Source organism: Geotrypetes seraphini, chromosome 5 (assembly GCF_902459505.1).
Source record: "Geotrypetes seraphini chromosome 5, aGeoSer1.1, whole genome shotgun sequence".
Taxonomy (NCBI): Eukaryota; Metazoa; Chordata; class Amphibia; order Gymnophiona; family Dermophiidae; genus Geotrypetes; species Geotrypetes seraphini.
Genome location: NC_047088.1, coordinates 92,104,479 through 92,121,002, shown reverse-complemented (window position 1 = coordinate 92,121,002; position 16,524 = coordinate 92,104,479). Strand labels below are relative to the sequence as shown.

The 16,524-nt window shown below is 45.7% G+C and overlaps 1 protein-coding gene across 1 annotated transcript in view; it reads left to right on the top strand.

Annotated features, from left to right (window-relative positions):
• Window positions 1-15,096, top strand: part of TUFM (Tu translation elongation factor, mitochondrial) — a 161,359-nt gene extending 146,263 nt beyond the window's left edge. The window contains exons 10-11 of the mRNA XM_033945392.1: window positions 14,167-14,286; window positions 14,795-15,096. Coding sequence (XP_033801283.1) covers window positions 14,167-14,286; window positions 14,795-14,965 — 291 coding nt within the window. The 3' untranslated portion in view covers window positions 14,966-15,096. The remainder of the gene's footprint in view (window positions 1-14,166; window positions 14,287-14,794) is intronic.
• The last annotated feature ends 1,428 nt before the right edge of the window (window positions 15,097-16,524 follow it).

Sequence of the window (16,524 nt, the reverse complement as noted above, 5' to 3'; positions counted from 1 at the left end):
TCCCTCCTGGCCCGATATTGTCGGGGAGTTGGGGAGTCGGCGGGGCAAGAGGGCTTGGGCTCCCTTTTGCCCCGATCGTGTCGGGAAGTCGGGGGCAAGAGAGCTTGAGCTCCCTCTTGCCCCGATCGTGTCGGGGAGTCGGTGGGGCAAGAGGGCTTGACGTCAGAGAAAGGGCGGGACCGCCGGAAGAAGCAGCACAGGCGCAGGGCTCACAGAAGGGCCGGGACCGCCAAGAGGAAGCAGCAGGACACCGGTAGGAGCTTCTACATGATGGGGGGGGGGGGGGTCGGGAGGCTGTGGGGGTGCGAGCGGTCCTTCAGGGTGGGGGTGCGGGTGCGTGCGAGCGGTCCTGCGGGGGGGGGTGAATCGGACGTCGGGGGGGAACTATGTAAAAAAAAATTTTGTATAACGCGCAAGGTTATGCACGGTTTGTAAAAACCGTGTATAACGCGCGTGTTATATGCATGAAAATACGGTATTTATTGAGATTTTGTCAATATCATATTCAGACATGTTTAATTTTTATTATCTCTCTTAGGAAGTCTCTTTTAGCATTCCTTAGGATTCTTCTTGAATTTGTTTTTTCTGTACATTTGTTAGAACCAGCTCCAATTCAATTTCCAATTAATGTAAATGTAATCCGTACTCTTATTATATAAAGATTGATTCCGCAATACATTACATATTAAACCTTTTCACTCATTGAAACAAATGTTAATGTAGGAGTTCTATTTAAATAACCATGGCGAGCAATGAGGTCACAAAATCTTCTTCTTTTGATACATTAGTCAAGAATCTGAATCTGACGCACACGAACCGAGCCCAATTTGCAGCTCAGAACTGAAGTTAGCAAATTCTCTAATTCAACATCCGCTACTCCGGACAAAGATCAGAAATCAGATCTGCTTCAGAGTACACATTACTGCCCAGATAGACAGGCCGAAAGGGATCACTTCCTTCAGAAGAATCAGACATTCAGGCTTTGTTGATTGTAGGTCAATTCTCAGATTTATTTGGACCAAATCCTTGTTGATGTTCCAGTTTTTGGCGGTAATGCAGGCGGAATCTCTTCCGTTCTGATTGATCTTTCACCAAACATCTTTTACTACTAAACTCATTGTTAATATATTCCATTATAGTTAAAAACTAATGTATCTTCAGTGCTGTTATTTAAAATACATTTCCGAATGAGTCACTTTTAAAACGGTAGTAGATGGAACTCCAATCTTTTGTCTTATAAATGTCAAAAAATGAAGATCTTTTCCTTTTAGCGTTAATATGTCACCTTTATGACTCCTCTCAGCCTGTCCTCTGCACAGTCTCCGATGTCCAATGTGACACATAACGCTGGGCTCTATTAACCATGCCACTAATATAGAGCCGGAATAAACCAAGCACACTGGGAACCATCTTGACTTCTGTGATCAGAAACATTCTCCCACTTGCCAAAGAACCTCTCTATAGTCAATTCATCTTGTTTGCTCTTTACTTTTGCAAGGATTTGCTTCATTAAGCTTCCAGTGTAACTGTATAGAGTATGACGCTCCTCCATTCTACATCTCGTGTCTGGAGCCGTTGTACCATACACTTTAAATATCACCAGAATTCTTTCTACCATTCAGTTCCAATTGTTTACATAGGCAAACTTCAAATGGTTAATCATATTCTTTGTCACTCTCCAGGTTCAAAAATCAAATTGAATTAAAATAACTTCAATTAAATAACATAAATAAATTAGTTGTATACAACAGGGATTTATATAGACATTGGCTGCTCACATTGATTTAAAAAATCTTGTAGTTTTTCTGGTTCATCAAAATTAATTGTTTTATTTACGTGAGTAACCTTCAAAATAGCGGGGTTTATTAAACCAAATTTTGCTACAATATTTCTTAATTGTGGTCTCAACTCTAAAAATCTTTTCCTCTTATTGGCAGTAGCTCTTGCAAAGTCAGGAACTATGTGTATTCGAGCGTCCTGGCATCTTAAGTTTTTATTCTCCTTGGCCAAGCGAAATATTTCTAAAACCTGCTGGTGCCGTAATAGTTTAAAAATTAAGGGACGTGAACCTACTTGTTTATCTGATCTTCTAGTAGGAATCCTGTGTGCACGCTTGATCTCGATTGGGAACTTTGTTTTAAGTGGCAGTATTTTCGGAAGAAAGTTTTTCAGGAAGGATATCGGGTTACTTTTCTCCACCCCTTCCGGTAACCATAAGATCCTTAAATTGCTCCTCCTCTCCCTGTTAGAGCAGTCCTCCAGGTCACGAGTAAGTATTTCAATTTTCTCCCGATCAAGCTTAAACTGAATTATTTCTGCCTCATTAATCTCAATTCTTTTTTCCAGTTGATCCATTTTCACTTCAGTCACTTCCGTTCTTCTATTGAGTGTGGAAACTTCTTCCTGAAGATCTTTCAGCTTTCTTGCGTTGTTTAAAACAATCTCCTTAATTTCTCTAAGCTCTTTCAATACTTCATCTTCATCCTTTCTGTCTTTCGGCAATGGAGACTTCGACAGAATTGCAGGTTCGGGTTTGGATCTTTTTACATTTCCTGTAGTTGTAATCGCTGAATCAGCTTTTGCCTGCTTCCCCGAAGCCATTTTTGACTAATATTGCCCTGTTGTTTTTTTTTAATTAACTTTTTCCTAATTTATTTCACTTTAAAATGTCTGTTAGTGTGGAGCTCTACCTTTACCCGACCATTCGTGTGCCCCACCAAGCCACGCCCCTAGTACTATTATTATTGGAGTGGGATCTGGGGCGGAGCCTGGGCAAGGGTACTTGGTTGATATTTGTTAAACTTAGGGGGTACATGGCTTGAAGAAGTTGAGAAGCTCTGTATTAGATTACAGAACTATCATTTGGCCTGGGGAGCTGTGGAAAAATTTTGAAACATGACTTCCGGTGACGTCATCGCTTTAATGGCAGCGTGATCGTGGTGCTCCGTCTCTCAGGGCTATCTTTTGCACTTAATTTAGCATTGCGGAGGATCATTTGAGGCTATCCTGGGGGTTATTTGATCTCCCAAGCTTTCAATGGCGGTAGCGGCCTCCTCGTCCCAGGAGCCTGGGACGCCCCCAGGAGAACTGCTCATGGTGGAGCTGAACCGGGTGGAGGGGGGCTGGAGTGGCGGATGGCCTGGTTTCCCGCATGGAGCTGCAGGGCTGGTTTGCTGATCTTAAAGCTACCCTGGTCACCATGCAACAGGAGTTGCATAACGATGTGGCTGCTCTCCAAAGATCGGTTCAGGATATGAGCCAGCGCCTGGGGAAATTTGAGGAACACGTCATAGATTATGACGTAGAACTGCAAAAACTTCAGCACCAGTGTCAAGGGCTGGAGGATAAATATGAGGAGCTGCTCTTGAAGCAGGAGGATGGAGAGAACCGGGCACAAAGATGTATCCTGAGGACCCACGGGGTTCTGGAGTAACAAACGTTGGCGGCAGAAGAGCTGATGAGAACCATCTGTGAGCGGTTTTTGCGAGCTGCTGAGCCTGAGCTGGAAGTGCCCCATATTGAGTTTGAACGAGTGCACCGGGCGGTGGGGGCGACGGTGACAAATCGTCCCCGCAATTTAATTGCCTATTTCCATCTCTTTCCTGTGGCGATGAGAAAAGTTGGCCACGTTGAATGGGATGGCACCAAGATTCAACTGTATACAGATTTGTCTGCCATCACCCTTCGCAAGCGCCGCGTTTTCCGGGAGGTCACTTGATGCTTGTCTGCTAATAACGTGAGGTACAAGTGGCATTACCCTTTTGGCATCTCTTTCGCCCTGCAGAATCAGTCTCATAGGGTGACAACACCTGGTGAAGCTCAGCATCTGCTCCAGGAGGCCCACCTGTGGACTGCGACAGAGGCCTTGCCTCGACTGGATCAGCCGGGACGGAGTGGATCTTATGTTCAACCACAATAGCGGTGAGGGGAGAAGGCCGGACCGCCATTCCGATGCGGGAGCTGGAGCCCCCACCACCTGAACTGTCTTTGATATCTCTTTGGCCTGGTGAATCAGGAGGGACAGCCTGTTTTGCTCCCTCTGAGCACTGTGTTTGGGTACTGTACTTATAGAGTGCATTGTTGTAGGTTTGCAATGTTTTTTTTATATTCTAGATTGTTCGTGGGCTTGGGTGCCTATGTTTGAGGTTGGACTTGTGGGGTGGTCATGACCCCATGGGACCCTAGGCACAATCCTACCATGCTTGGCCTGGAGAGGGCGGAGGGTTCGTTGAGAAGTGGGATGAGATAAGTTTCTTTGTGCAGGAAGTGGGAGGTGGTGGGGAGAGGGTGGGTTTGGGGGTTTTTGGGGTTTTTTTTTTTTGGTGGGGTATGCTTGTCATGGGGGTTCTGTGCGGTTCTGTTGGTTGAATGTCTGAGAAGTGGACGGGTGGCTGTGTATGTGGGGGCCTTCCCTGGCTCTTCTGGATCCCTATTCAATATGTGTCCTGAACCGATTCACTGGATGATCCTTAATGTTAGGGGTCTGAATGTGCCCAGAAAACGTCAACTTTTGTTTCAAGAAGCTGAGCGATTGAAGGTGGGGGTGGGGTTCCTCTAGGAGACACATTTAAAATGTAAGTTTGAACATCTGGTCCGTCATAAAAATTATCCTCATGTTTTTCTAACATCTGATATCTCTCCTGGTAAGAAAAATGGGGTGGGAATAGTTATAGCTCGACATCTATCCCCTGAGATTCATGAGATAGTGAAAGACAAGCATAGTAGATTTCTGATCTTGAAATTTTCCATGGAGCAAGAGCTTTATACTTGTCAACATTTATGCCTCAAATGTAGATCAAGGAGTTTTTTTTTCGGACCTTGGGGAGCTCCTTCAGCAAAAGGTGGAAGGTCGCTTAATACTGGGGGGGGGGAGGATTTTAATTTAACACTGGATCCGACACTAGATAATTCGGGGGGGAGGTATGGGACTCAGGATAGGAAAAAAATTGTTGGCTTTTTTTGAGACCTGGAACTTGCAGGATCCTTGGCGCCATTTGCACCCAACTTAGAAGGATTATTCCTATTTCTCTGACATCCATAAATCCCATTCTCAGATAGATGGGAGTGCCGGTGGACTTATTACCACGAGTGTTGGATGTCAGGGTGGAACCCGGTGTAGTTTCCTTAGAATGCGGGTTGGCATCACATGGTAGACGTTTCTGGAGATTTAATTATGGGCTCTTATTGGACCCTGCTAATATTCAGCAGCTGCTTGAGAACCTCAAAGATTATATACAATTGAATAGAGACCCAGAGCTATCTCCGGTTTCATTTTGGGATGATTTGAAGTGTGTCATGAGTGGGAGGGTGATCTCTCTGAGAGCATTTAGACAGAAAGACGAGATGAGAAAGTGAAGCATTTTAGGGGGCAGCTTGCTGCTTTAGAAGCCCAATATAAACGGTGGTTCGACGAATCTGCTTCATCAAATACACTGTCTTAGAGGTACTTTGCAAGACTTGGACATGGTAGTTATTTTGCAACAGTTACAGGCCTTGCAACAGGAATTTTATGAGAGGGAATCAGGCAGGCCACTTGTTGGCCCAGCAGCTTAAGCGGAGGTGCTTACAAAATCATAATACACAAATTCACGGGGCTAATGGGGCAGATTGTCGAACGTCGGGTCAAATTGGTGAGGCTCTGACACAGTTTTATACGTCTCTTTACACCGCGGAACCTGGGGAATCGGAAGGAGCGATTGCAGAGTACCTTGCTCGAGTGAAGTTTCCTATAGAGAGTTGCGCGGGGACAGAAATCCCACCCGTCCCCGCCAAAGTCCCACCCGTCCCCGCGAGGAATCCCCTCCGTCCCCACCCGTCCCCGCGAGGAATCCCCTCCGTCCCCGCCCGTCCCTATAAACTTCAGAAATAGTTATTTCATTTAATTATGCTACTGAATTAAAGGCTATGGTAGAAACCCATTTACAAATAAGCAAAAAGACTTTATTAATTTGAAAATATTAATTGGGAAGAATACATACTTTGTAAACGGGTTTCTACCAGAGCCTCTAATGTTTATAAATTTTTATCAACACAACTAATATACTACTTTATCCTGAAGCAAAAAAAAAAAAAAAAAAGAAAGAATTCTTTTCCTACCTTTGTTGCCTGGTTTCTGCTTTCCTCATGTTCTCATTCAATTCCTTCCATCTACTGTCTCTCTTCCTTCTGCATCTTCCATTTGCTCTGTTACTGTGCCTCTCCCTTTCTTCCCCCTTCCAAATTGGTCTGGCACCCATCTTCTTCTCTCCGCTCCCCCCATAGTCTGGCATCTATCTTCTTCCCTGCCAGCGTCTTCTCCGTACTCTCTCTTCCTCATTTCCTTTCAGTGTCCTTCTCCCCCCCCATCTTCCCCATGTCCTTTCAGCGTTCTTCTCCCTCTCTGTCTTCCCCATGGCCTTTCAGCGTCCTTCTCCACCCCTTTGTCTTCCCCATGTGCTTTCAGCATCCTTCTCCCCCCTCTGTCTTCCACAAGTGCTTTCAGAGTCCTTCCCCCCCCGCCCTTCCCATGGCCTTTCAGCGTCCTTCTCCACCCCTTTGTATTCCCCCATGTGCTTTCAGCGTCCTTCTCCCTCCTCTGTCTTCAAGTGCTTTCAGAGTCCTTCCCCCCCCTCCTGTCTTCACCATGGCCTTTCAGCGTCCTTCTCCCCCCTCCTTCTCTACCGCCCCGGGTGCAGCACAGCCGGCCAGGTCCCCTTACTTTTGTGGCACTTCCCCGACCGACGGACAACAGCCCCGGTCCGACAAACCTCCTTGCCCTTAACCACGAATCTAAATTACCTTCTTACAGCTGCTGTAAGAAGGTAATTTAGATTCGCGGCTACAGGGCAGGGAGGATTGTCGGACCCGGGCTGTTATCGGTCGGTCGGGGAAGTGCCACAAAAGTAAGGGGACCTGGCCGGCTGTGCTGCAACCGGGGCGGGGCGGCCCGCCCCCCTCCCTTGGTAGCCACTCGAACCGCGAGGCTACTCTCCTTCTCCTTACCTGCCCTGCCTGCAGCACAGAGCCGAACGGAAGTCTTCCCGACGTCAGCGCTGACGTTGGAGGGAGGGAGGGTTTTGTTTAAGCTTTGTTTAAGCCCTCCCTCCCCTCCGACGTCAACGCTGACGTCGGGAAGACTTCCGTTCGGCTCTGTGCTGCAAGCAGAGAAGGTAGGGAGAAGAAGAGCCGCGCGACTGAGTACATCCAGCCCCGCGACCCTCGGAGGCGTCCCCATGGGATCCCCGCGACCCTCGGGGGCGTCCCCATGGGATCCCCGCGACCCTCGGGGGCGTCCCCATGGGATCCCCGCGACCCTCGGGGGCGTCCCCATGGGATCCCCGCGACCCTAGGGGCGTCCCCACGGGATCCCTGCGACCCTAGGGGTGTCCCCACGGGATCCTCGCGACCCTCGGAGGCGTCCCCATGGGATCCCTGCGACCCTAGGGGGCGTCCCCACGGGATCCCCGTGACCCTAGGGGCGTCCCCATGGGATCCCCGTGACCCGAAGGGGGAACCCGCGGGATTCCCATCGTCCCCGTTCCCGTGCAGCTCTCTAGTTTCCTAGTCTGACAGAGGAGCAGGCCACTCGGTTATCACATCAAATTTTGCACGTTATTAAGGCCCTTCCCTTAGGGAAGGCGCCAGGGATGGACGGCTTTACTGACAGATTTTATAAAACTTTTGTTCCTTCCTGGTCCGGCCCTTGGCTGAACTGTTTAATAGTATTAAGGATGGGGATATGTTGCCTTGGTCCTGGCAGTTGGTGGGTGTCACTCTGATTTTGAAACCAGGCAAGGATCCCACACAGTGTTCTTCATATCGGCCCATCTCCTTATTAGGCACTGATTATAAAATCAGAGGGAGCAATCTCCTTATTAGACACTGATTATAAAATCAGAGGGAGCATCTTATTAGGCACTGATTATAAAATCAGAAGGAGCAAAACATGTCATACTGGCTTGGTGCCTACAGGAGGTTATGGGGAAATTGGTAAAGGATGAGTAGGCGGGATTTATTCAGGTTGTCAAACCTTTGACAACATCCGCAGGGCGCTTCATGTGCATTCCGCTAGGGCCTGTAAGGCTCCTGCAGTGATTTTGGGGGTAGATGCCTGGCTTTTTTTGTTTCAGACCATGTCTACCATGGTCATTCTAGGACAATTTCTGACTTGGACAAAGGTCCTATATGTGAAACCATTAGCAGCGCTGAAGGTTAATACGGAGTATTGTGCTAATTTTGAATTGGCACGGGGCACAAGGGATGTGCTCTCTCGCTCCTCCTCTTTGCCTTGGCTATGGAGCCCTTTGCACAAGCAGTGCGAGCTGAGGACTGTATTCGGGTAATCCCTAGCATAAAATACTGTTGTTTGCGGATGATGTTTTGCTCACCCTAGTTCGACCTGGGGAGTCCTTACTGGGATGATGTCTGCTTTGGAGCAATATGGCAGGGTATTGGGGTTCCGGGTTAACATGTCCAAGTCCGAGATCTTGAATCTAACTTTAGATTCCTCGGAGCGTTATATTCGCTATTTAGGTATTAATCTCATGGCTGATTTATCTTCTCTTTATAATGCGAACTATTACATTACATTAATGACTTCTATTCCGCCTGTACCTTGCAGTTCTAAGCGGATTACATCAAAAGATAACTGGACATTTCCAGGAAGAGGGATACAATTAAAGACATTGGGCCTAATACATCAAGAAGATAGCTGGACGTTTCCAGGAAGAGGAATACAATTAAAAGCGTTAGGTCTGAAAAAATTTTGAAGGGAGGATACTAGGAGGGGGAGAGAGGGGAAAAGAAAGGGGGTTAGTACATTTGGATGAATTTCTTAAATAGTAGGGTTTTGATTTCTTTTCGGAAAGCTTTGAGGTCAGTTGATGCTGTCATCAAGTTGGTGATTGAGGGGGTCCAATTTAGCTGCATGTGTTGCTAGTTGTTTGTCGTACATCTTTTTGCACTTGGTTCCTTTAAAAGGGGGGTGGGAGAAAGGGAATTGGGTTCTCCTCTGTCTGGATGAGAGATTCCTGTTTAGGCGGTTGTTTAAGTGGGTGGGTGCCGTTCCGTTTAATGTTTTGAATAATATGCAGTAGAGTTTGAATTGGATGCGGGCTTGTATTGGAAGCCAGTGTGAATCTAGGAATCAGCAATTCCATGAGGACCTGGATAGATGGGAACGGGTTCCCATATCATGGCTTGGAAGGGTGCATGTTCTAAAAATGATGGTGTTGCCCAAATTTTTGTATTTATTTTCAGCCTTTCCTCTTCTCCTCCCGAAATCCTTTTTTGCAGATCTACATCATAAAGCTATTGCCTCTAGGGTGCGGAGAGCTATGCTCTTTCAGTTGAGGGAGAAGGGGGTATGGCGATCCCCTAATTTTATTATTATTATTTAGCTGCACAAATCAGATATGTTGTGGCATGGCAGATGGACCTACAGAAATCTTAGGTGCAAGTAGAGGCGTGGTTTATAGGGGATGTTTGTTTGAGTCATTTCCCTTGGCTTCCCCTTAGCTTGATCCGAGCGATGGCCCCTCTTGTTAACCCCCTTTTGGGAGTGACCATTTGTTTGTGGGCCTCTTTTTGGGACTGATTATTTCTTGAACGGGTCTATTTCAAGCAAACCCCGGTGGTTGTAGAGGGATTTACCCTAGGGCATGGTGATGTTCGCTATAGGATATGGGCGGGGGGGGGGGGTAGTCTATTTTCCTGGGGTCAATTTTTGATAGAGGGCAAGCTTATCCCAGTAGTATTGCTTTAGGAGGAATATGGCCTTAGTTGCAGCCACTTTTCAATATAATCAGGTCTTTGATTTTTCTTAAGAGGCATACATTGACAGATCTTTTGCAGGATTCTCCTACATGGGACAAATTATGGGTGGAACCTTGTGGGAGGGGGTATATTTCCAGGTTGTATAACCTATTGCTTCATTATGATACCCCACCGATGCAGTATTTTGCTCATTGGGAGACTGTTGCAGCGGACTTAAAAATAGTGCAATGGAAGTCTGTAGCGTGTTCTCTTCTTAAAGTGTCAATAGCTAACAACATGGTAGAAAATGGCAATACCATGGTAGAAAATGGCTGTACCGGTGGTATTATTCCTATGAACTGTTTTCCTACCTTCTTCTACTCTATGTTTATAACCTAACTAATTTATTTTTCTCAAGTACTTTAGCAAGAATGTGAGCCTTTGGGACAGTCAGGGAACTCTAAGTATTTTCTCTTCATCTTAATTAATCTTACTTAATGCATTTCTTCTGTTTCTACTGTAAACCGCTTAGAACCTCACGGTACAGCGGTATATAAGAAATAAAATAAAATTATTATTATTATTATTCTCCCTTAAGATTGCATAAAATTAAGCCTTCTCTACCGGATACCTGTTGGATCTTTTGAACATATATGGTGGACTTTCCCTAAAGCAAGTGCTTATTGGGATATGGTGTTTGCGTTACTGTGTGATATTTGTGGAGTTTTCATTGTTAAACAAATGGGATGTGCTTTGTTGAATGTCTCCTGAGGGGGTACCTGGTAAATTTGGCAAACTGATAGCTACCATTGTGACTGCCGCCCGTATGGTGCTGGCGGCAGCTTGGCGTTGACCCCATCTAAGGCTTAGGTATTACAAAAAATTGCATATGTTTTTCGCATGTCTAAACTTACTGCTCTGAAACATCATAGACTACCAAGATTGCTCCAGTGTTGGCAGCCTTACATTGCTTGGTGTGAACAGATCGGGCTACCCACGACTTATGGCTAGTTTCCAGTGATATGCACAGAACTGGGGGGAGGGTTTTTTTTAAAATATTGTTTGGAGTGGTATTGTTTTGTTTTTCTTGCAAGCATCTTATTATGTTGTGCACCACTGTTCTTTTTTTTTTTTTTTTTTTTTTGGTTGTATTACTGCAAAAAATTTCAATAAAGAAATTTAAAAAAAAGAAAAATTTTGAAACATTAAGTGAGCAGTGAACAGAAAAGGTTTGGGGACCACTGCTCTAAATATATATCTGTCTTTTACATCTGCTTCCTGCTATTTATAAAAGAAACATTTTTAAGAAGTAGACTGAATTCCTATACATTACGTGGGCCGGGATGGACAACCCCAGTCAGAGGGCTGCAACCTAGTTGGGCTTTCAGGATTTCCTGGATGTATTTGCATGCACTGCCTCCTTTGTATGCAAATAGATTTTATTCATATTCATTGGGAAAATTCTGAAAACGTAACTGGATTGTAATCCTCAAGGATCAAGATTGCCCATTCCTAACATAGGCTTTCTAAAGGACCCCCCATATTGCATCATCTACCCTGTTGCTCCGATCTTCAGCCCTGCTTTCTGGCACGATGTCCTCTCTGCTCCGAGCTCTGGATCTCTGCCACCTTCCCTGCAGTGCGTGCCCGTGGGTTTAAAGCAGGGCTGCACGCCGCAGTGTAGCCCTGCTTTAAACCCGTGGGCTCGCACTACAGGGAAAGCGGCAGAGATCCAGAGCTTGGGGCAGAACACAGGGCATGACAGGCTGACAGGAGAAAGCAGGCTTCATTGTCATGAAAGGGAAGAGGCTGCTGCCGCTGGGGATAGCCCTTCCCTGGGAGAGCAGGAGAGTTGGGCCTGAAAAAAACAAAAAAACCCCAGCAAAAAAAAAAAAAAGACACAAAACACATGCGCAGACCATCTGCTGGGAAAGCAGATGGTCTGCCCATGTGTCAAGATCACACACTAGCGATCCATGTCAGTAGATGGGGGCGTTCCTCCAGTCGCCCCCATTTGATTATTAGTTGTTGCAAAATCCATCAGACCTGCCCGGATTGGACACAGATCAGTCACGATTGGGCAGGTTAGTGAATCTAGCCCTTAGGCCCCGATTCACTAAAGTCGGCGATGGTCGCTAACCCTGTTTTCACAGGTTTAGCAATGATCGCTGCTAACCGACCCAATTCACAAAACGGCCCACTGTGTGTTTTCCCTGTCAATCGCCCGTTTTACGATCCGGCCATGCAATAACCCCATGCAAAATAGCCAAGGGATTGATTCACTTACATTTGCTTGGCTATTTTGTATTGGGTTTTACGATCCTAAAACCCGACTGCTGTAGACCTGTTGGTAACTGTGTTACCGTTTTAAGCACAATTTAACGCCATCAATTTGCACAATTGTGACCCCATTTTTTTTTTTAATGTAACCTTTAAGACACTAAAGACAACCACATATATTCATTGTTCCATAAGTGGCTAATGAACTAGGAGAAAATCTCAGTGCATAGGACTTCACATAACTTATATGTTATCCCAAGTCCACATTCAGCTTGATTTATGACATAATCATTTATATCATTACATCCTTCCCATCCCTTATATCAGTGTAGGGTCTTATATATTCATTATTCAATCTAAAAATATATATATATCCTATTTGTTTCAATATTTAATCAAAATTACATTCACGAATCAAATTTACTTCTTAAAACAGTAACACATCTCATATGGCAAAAGTGTCAATTCCAACTGTTGGTTCTGTTGTAGAATGCATTTATACTATATGATATCACCCTCTTCATTAGCCACTTAGGGAACAATGAATATATGTGGTTGTCTTTAGTGTCTTAAAAGTTACATTTTTAAAAAAATGGGGTCACAATTGTGAAAATTGATGGCATTAAATTAACTGCAAGATAAAAGTGGTTTGAGTATCCGCAGACCCTTATAACAAATTGTATATGGGTTGGATATAAATTATAAAAATCCGTTTTCTAGTATATTTGATAACTGAGTTACTGACAGGTCTGCCTGGTTTTTTTTCCATGGCAAAGATATTTTGTGTGTATTACACACGCAAAATATCTGCCCCATAAAAGAAATGAAGAAAATTCCCCACCACTCAAAATGGTCCTCCCCCAACGACCCCTGACAATTGCACGACCCCTGACAATTGCACTCCCCCCAACACGCAGCAACCCACAAATGGCAGGAGGGATGCTCACTCGCTTCCCTGAAAAAGAACCAGCAGGAGGGATGCCCACTCCCTCCTGCCACCCGATGCCCCCCCCTCGGCGAACTTAAATATGGCAGGAGGGATGCCCACTCCCTCTTGCCATCAGCCCCCACCCCGCACTGAAATGGCAGGAGGGATGCCCACTCCCTCCTGTCACCACAGTGCCTCCATACCATTTGCATTGGGAGGAGGAACCACAAATACTGCTTGCTCCTGCTTCTCCGCCTAGCCTGCTACACCACTGGGTCTTAGGCCCCTCCCCAGTGCATCATGTGATGCAAGGGAAGGGGCCTAAGATCCCGATTGGCTCAGACGCCTCATGCTAAATGACTAATCAAGGACTTCTTTAGGCTCCTTCCTAAGGAAGTCCCTGATTGGCCTAGATGCCTCAGGCCCCGCCCAAGAGAGGAACATGAGGTGACTGAGCCAATCAGGGCCTAAGGCCCAGTGGCGTAGCAGGCTAGGTGGAGGAACAGGAGGTGTTTGTGGTTCCTCCTGCTCCCAACGCAAAAGGACATCGTGGGGGGGGGGAGCCAATGGCAGGAGGGAATGGGCATCCCTCATGATGGTTTTTTCGAGGAAGCGGGTGGGCTGGTGGGAGTCATGGAAGAAAGGAGTGGGAATCCCTCCTGATGGGTTTTCGGGAGAGCAGGCAGGTGGGCGAGCAGGGGAACGGTCGCTCGGGGGGCGGGTGCAATTGTCAGCTTTTAGATGGTGCATGTTTAAGTCGTGTTGAACACGTCACCATTAGAAAAAAAAAAAGCAGAAGCCCTGAGAGCAGTGACAGGAGGCTGCTTCTCCTGTCACTACTGTCAGGGCTGTGCACATGTCTCAATCGCTCACCTCCAAGTAAATCATTTGCATGCAAATTTGATAGTGAATCAATTGCTATTTGAAAATCGGCCAAAGAATCTGCCAGCAGTGATTGAGTCGCTATCTTTAGTGAATCTGGGCTTTAATCTACCCTTATTAAATTGTGCAGTCTGTAAAGAAAATATGCTAGAATAAAATGTGAAAGCAATATAGTTAACTAGCATAAGCCTTCATTTACTGATGGATTTTAGATTCCTGATTTAAGAAGTCTATGGAAAAAGATAGGCATTTTGAATTCTAGAAAGTTTGAATTTCAGCCTTTTATGGTCATTTTTATTCCTTCCTTGGATCCCTGCAGCTACTTGTTCTTCTTGTCCTTGCAGGTTTATGTCTTAAGTAAGGCGGAAGGTGGACGTCACACACCATTTGTCTCTACATTTATGCCTATTATGTTTTCTTTGACCTGGGACATGAACTGTAGAATTACTCTACCAGCTAGTAAGGTATTTTCTCCCACTGCAACAGATTTACAACACAGTTGTCTGTTTTTGTTCTTTGCCTCTGCTCACTCCATTGGCTTCTTTTTGTTTTATATCTTCATCTAATAGCTATTACTCTGTGGTGGTGGTGGTGGTGGTGGTTCATTCTTACAGCTGTCTATCCCTGCTTCATTCATTGAGCCCCTTTCTCACTGCTAATGCTACAGGCCCTTCATCATGATTGTGTTCACTTATGGGTATTGGTAAAATTCACTGTGCCACAGAAACCATAAAAACTGATTTACATAGTAGGTGGCCCAGTGGCTGAAAGGAATTCCTGTTACTCTTTGCTGTTTCCCATATGCCATACACAGTCTCATTCAAAATAAACCCCCACACATACAACTTAAATTGTTACTTTTAGTGAGGTGAGAGGATCCTTTCCAAGTCTGCTGGGTTTCATACTTTGCACTTGCAGTTCCACAGCTGGTACTGAGCCTTGTTGTTCTGAATTTCCTCTGTTTCCTTTCAGGAAATGGTAATGCCAGGAGAAGACACACCCCTAACTCTTATATTGCGACAGCCCATGGTTATAGAAAAGGGTCAGCGTTTCACCCTGCGAGATGGCAACCGGACCATTGGAACAGGACTAGTCACAAACATCTTGGAGATGACTCCAGATGACCAAGCCAAGTGGAATTAAAATGTACGATGTCAGAAACATTGTAGCTTTGAGGAAGGATTAAAGAGAGAATTCAATAAAACAATTCACAAAATATGTGTAACAAAATAGCAGCACAGAAGAAATACAGATGTTTGAGAATGAGCAGCTGATATTTGGCTGGATGGTCCGTTTCTTCATTTTCTATAATGTCTTTTGTGATTCTGTTCTGAGCCACGGCTTTGAAAATGCCAGTGCGCCTTGTTCCTCATTTCCTAAACTATGTAGGAACTGTATTGCTTATTTAATTTAAAATTGTCATGATGGATCCTGCTATGTGGTATCAGTTGTAGAGAGATTGCAGAAATGAGTGTTTCTGGGTTTTTGGTTTTTTTTTGTTTGCAATAAAACTTATATAATATCTGTCTCTTCCTTTTCTAAATAGATATACCTTACTATGATAACAGAAGCTGAGGGCCTGGATGTAAATACAAGACACAGCACCAATGCTGTACTCTTTGCTCTTATGAAGCCTCCCTTTGAGCTACTCACAACTTTTTCTCTCAAACATCTCACCTGGAATGTCATTTATCACATAGACCTTAGGAGGGGCATTTTCAAAACATAAATGTCTGTCTGATTTGGACATATGGTGCTAGACGTCTAAAGTCAACAGTAAGAAAATGCCTATTCTTTAGCACTCTCCAGTAGTGCTGCCCGATTCACGATTCGAATCGGTTCACCGATTTGAATCAGGTGAATCGGTTCATTTTTGTAAAAAATCGGACTCACCGATTCAGCCCCAATTAAAGTTCATTCTTTTTTCACCGCTGGCCAACGGACTCGTTCCCATCTAATGTAACTTCCGGTTTTGCGAAACCGGAAGTTACATCGGAAGAAACAAATGATGTGGGAGCGTCGATGGGGGAGCGAGCAGACCTCGTGCAGCGGACCTCAGAAGCAAAGGGTATTTTTTGGCTCTGTCTGTCTCCGCAATTCTCCTCTCTTCCTCGCGATTCCACATCCAGTCGAGTAAGTAACTGAACCTGCAGGGGGGGGGCTGAGAATCGGCAGGGTTGTCTGAGAATCAGCAGGGGGGCTAAGAATTGGCGGGGGGAGGCTGAGAATCGGCAGGGTTGGCTGAGAATCGGTAGGGGGCTTGGGATGGAAGCTGAGAATCAGCAGGGGCTTTGAACTTGCGGCTGAGCTTTTCCAGCCTATCTCCCACCCTATTACCGGTTTCAAAAAGTGTGTCAAGTGCCAGCGTGCGATTTCGCTAATGGACCCTCATCGACGCTGTCTTCGGTGTCTCAGGCCTCAACACCTTCCGAAATTGTACAGGCCTTGCTCCACACTCACTGCACGTGCTTTCAAGCATCGTTGCTTCTTGTGGGAGTCGCTGTTCAGCATGGAGTCTTCAACGGAGCTGTCTTCATCGAAGGGTGCTTCGCCTTCGACATCAGCCGCTACTCTCCAGCCTTCCACCTCTGCGGCCCCGAGCATCCTCAAGCCTGCTTTGTTTGTGCCGGCTCAGCCTTCGGTGCCAGCTGCAATGCCTTCCTCCATCTCCTCAGGTCAGGTAGCACAGCAGCCCATATCCC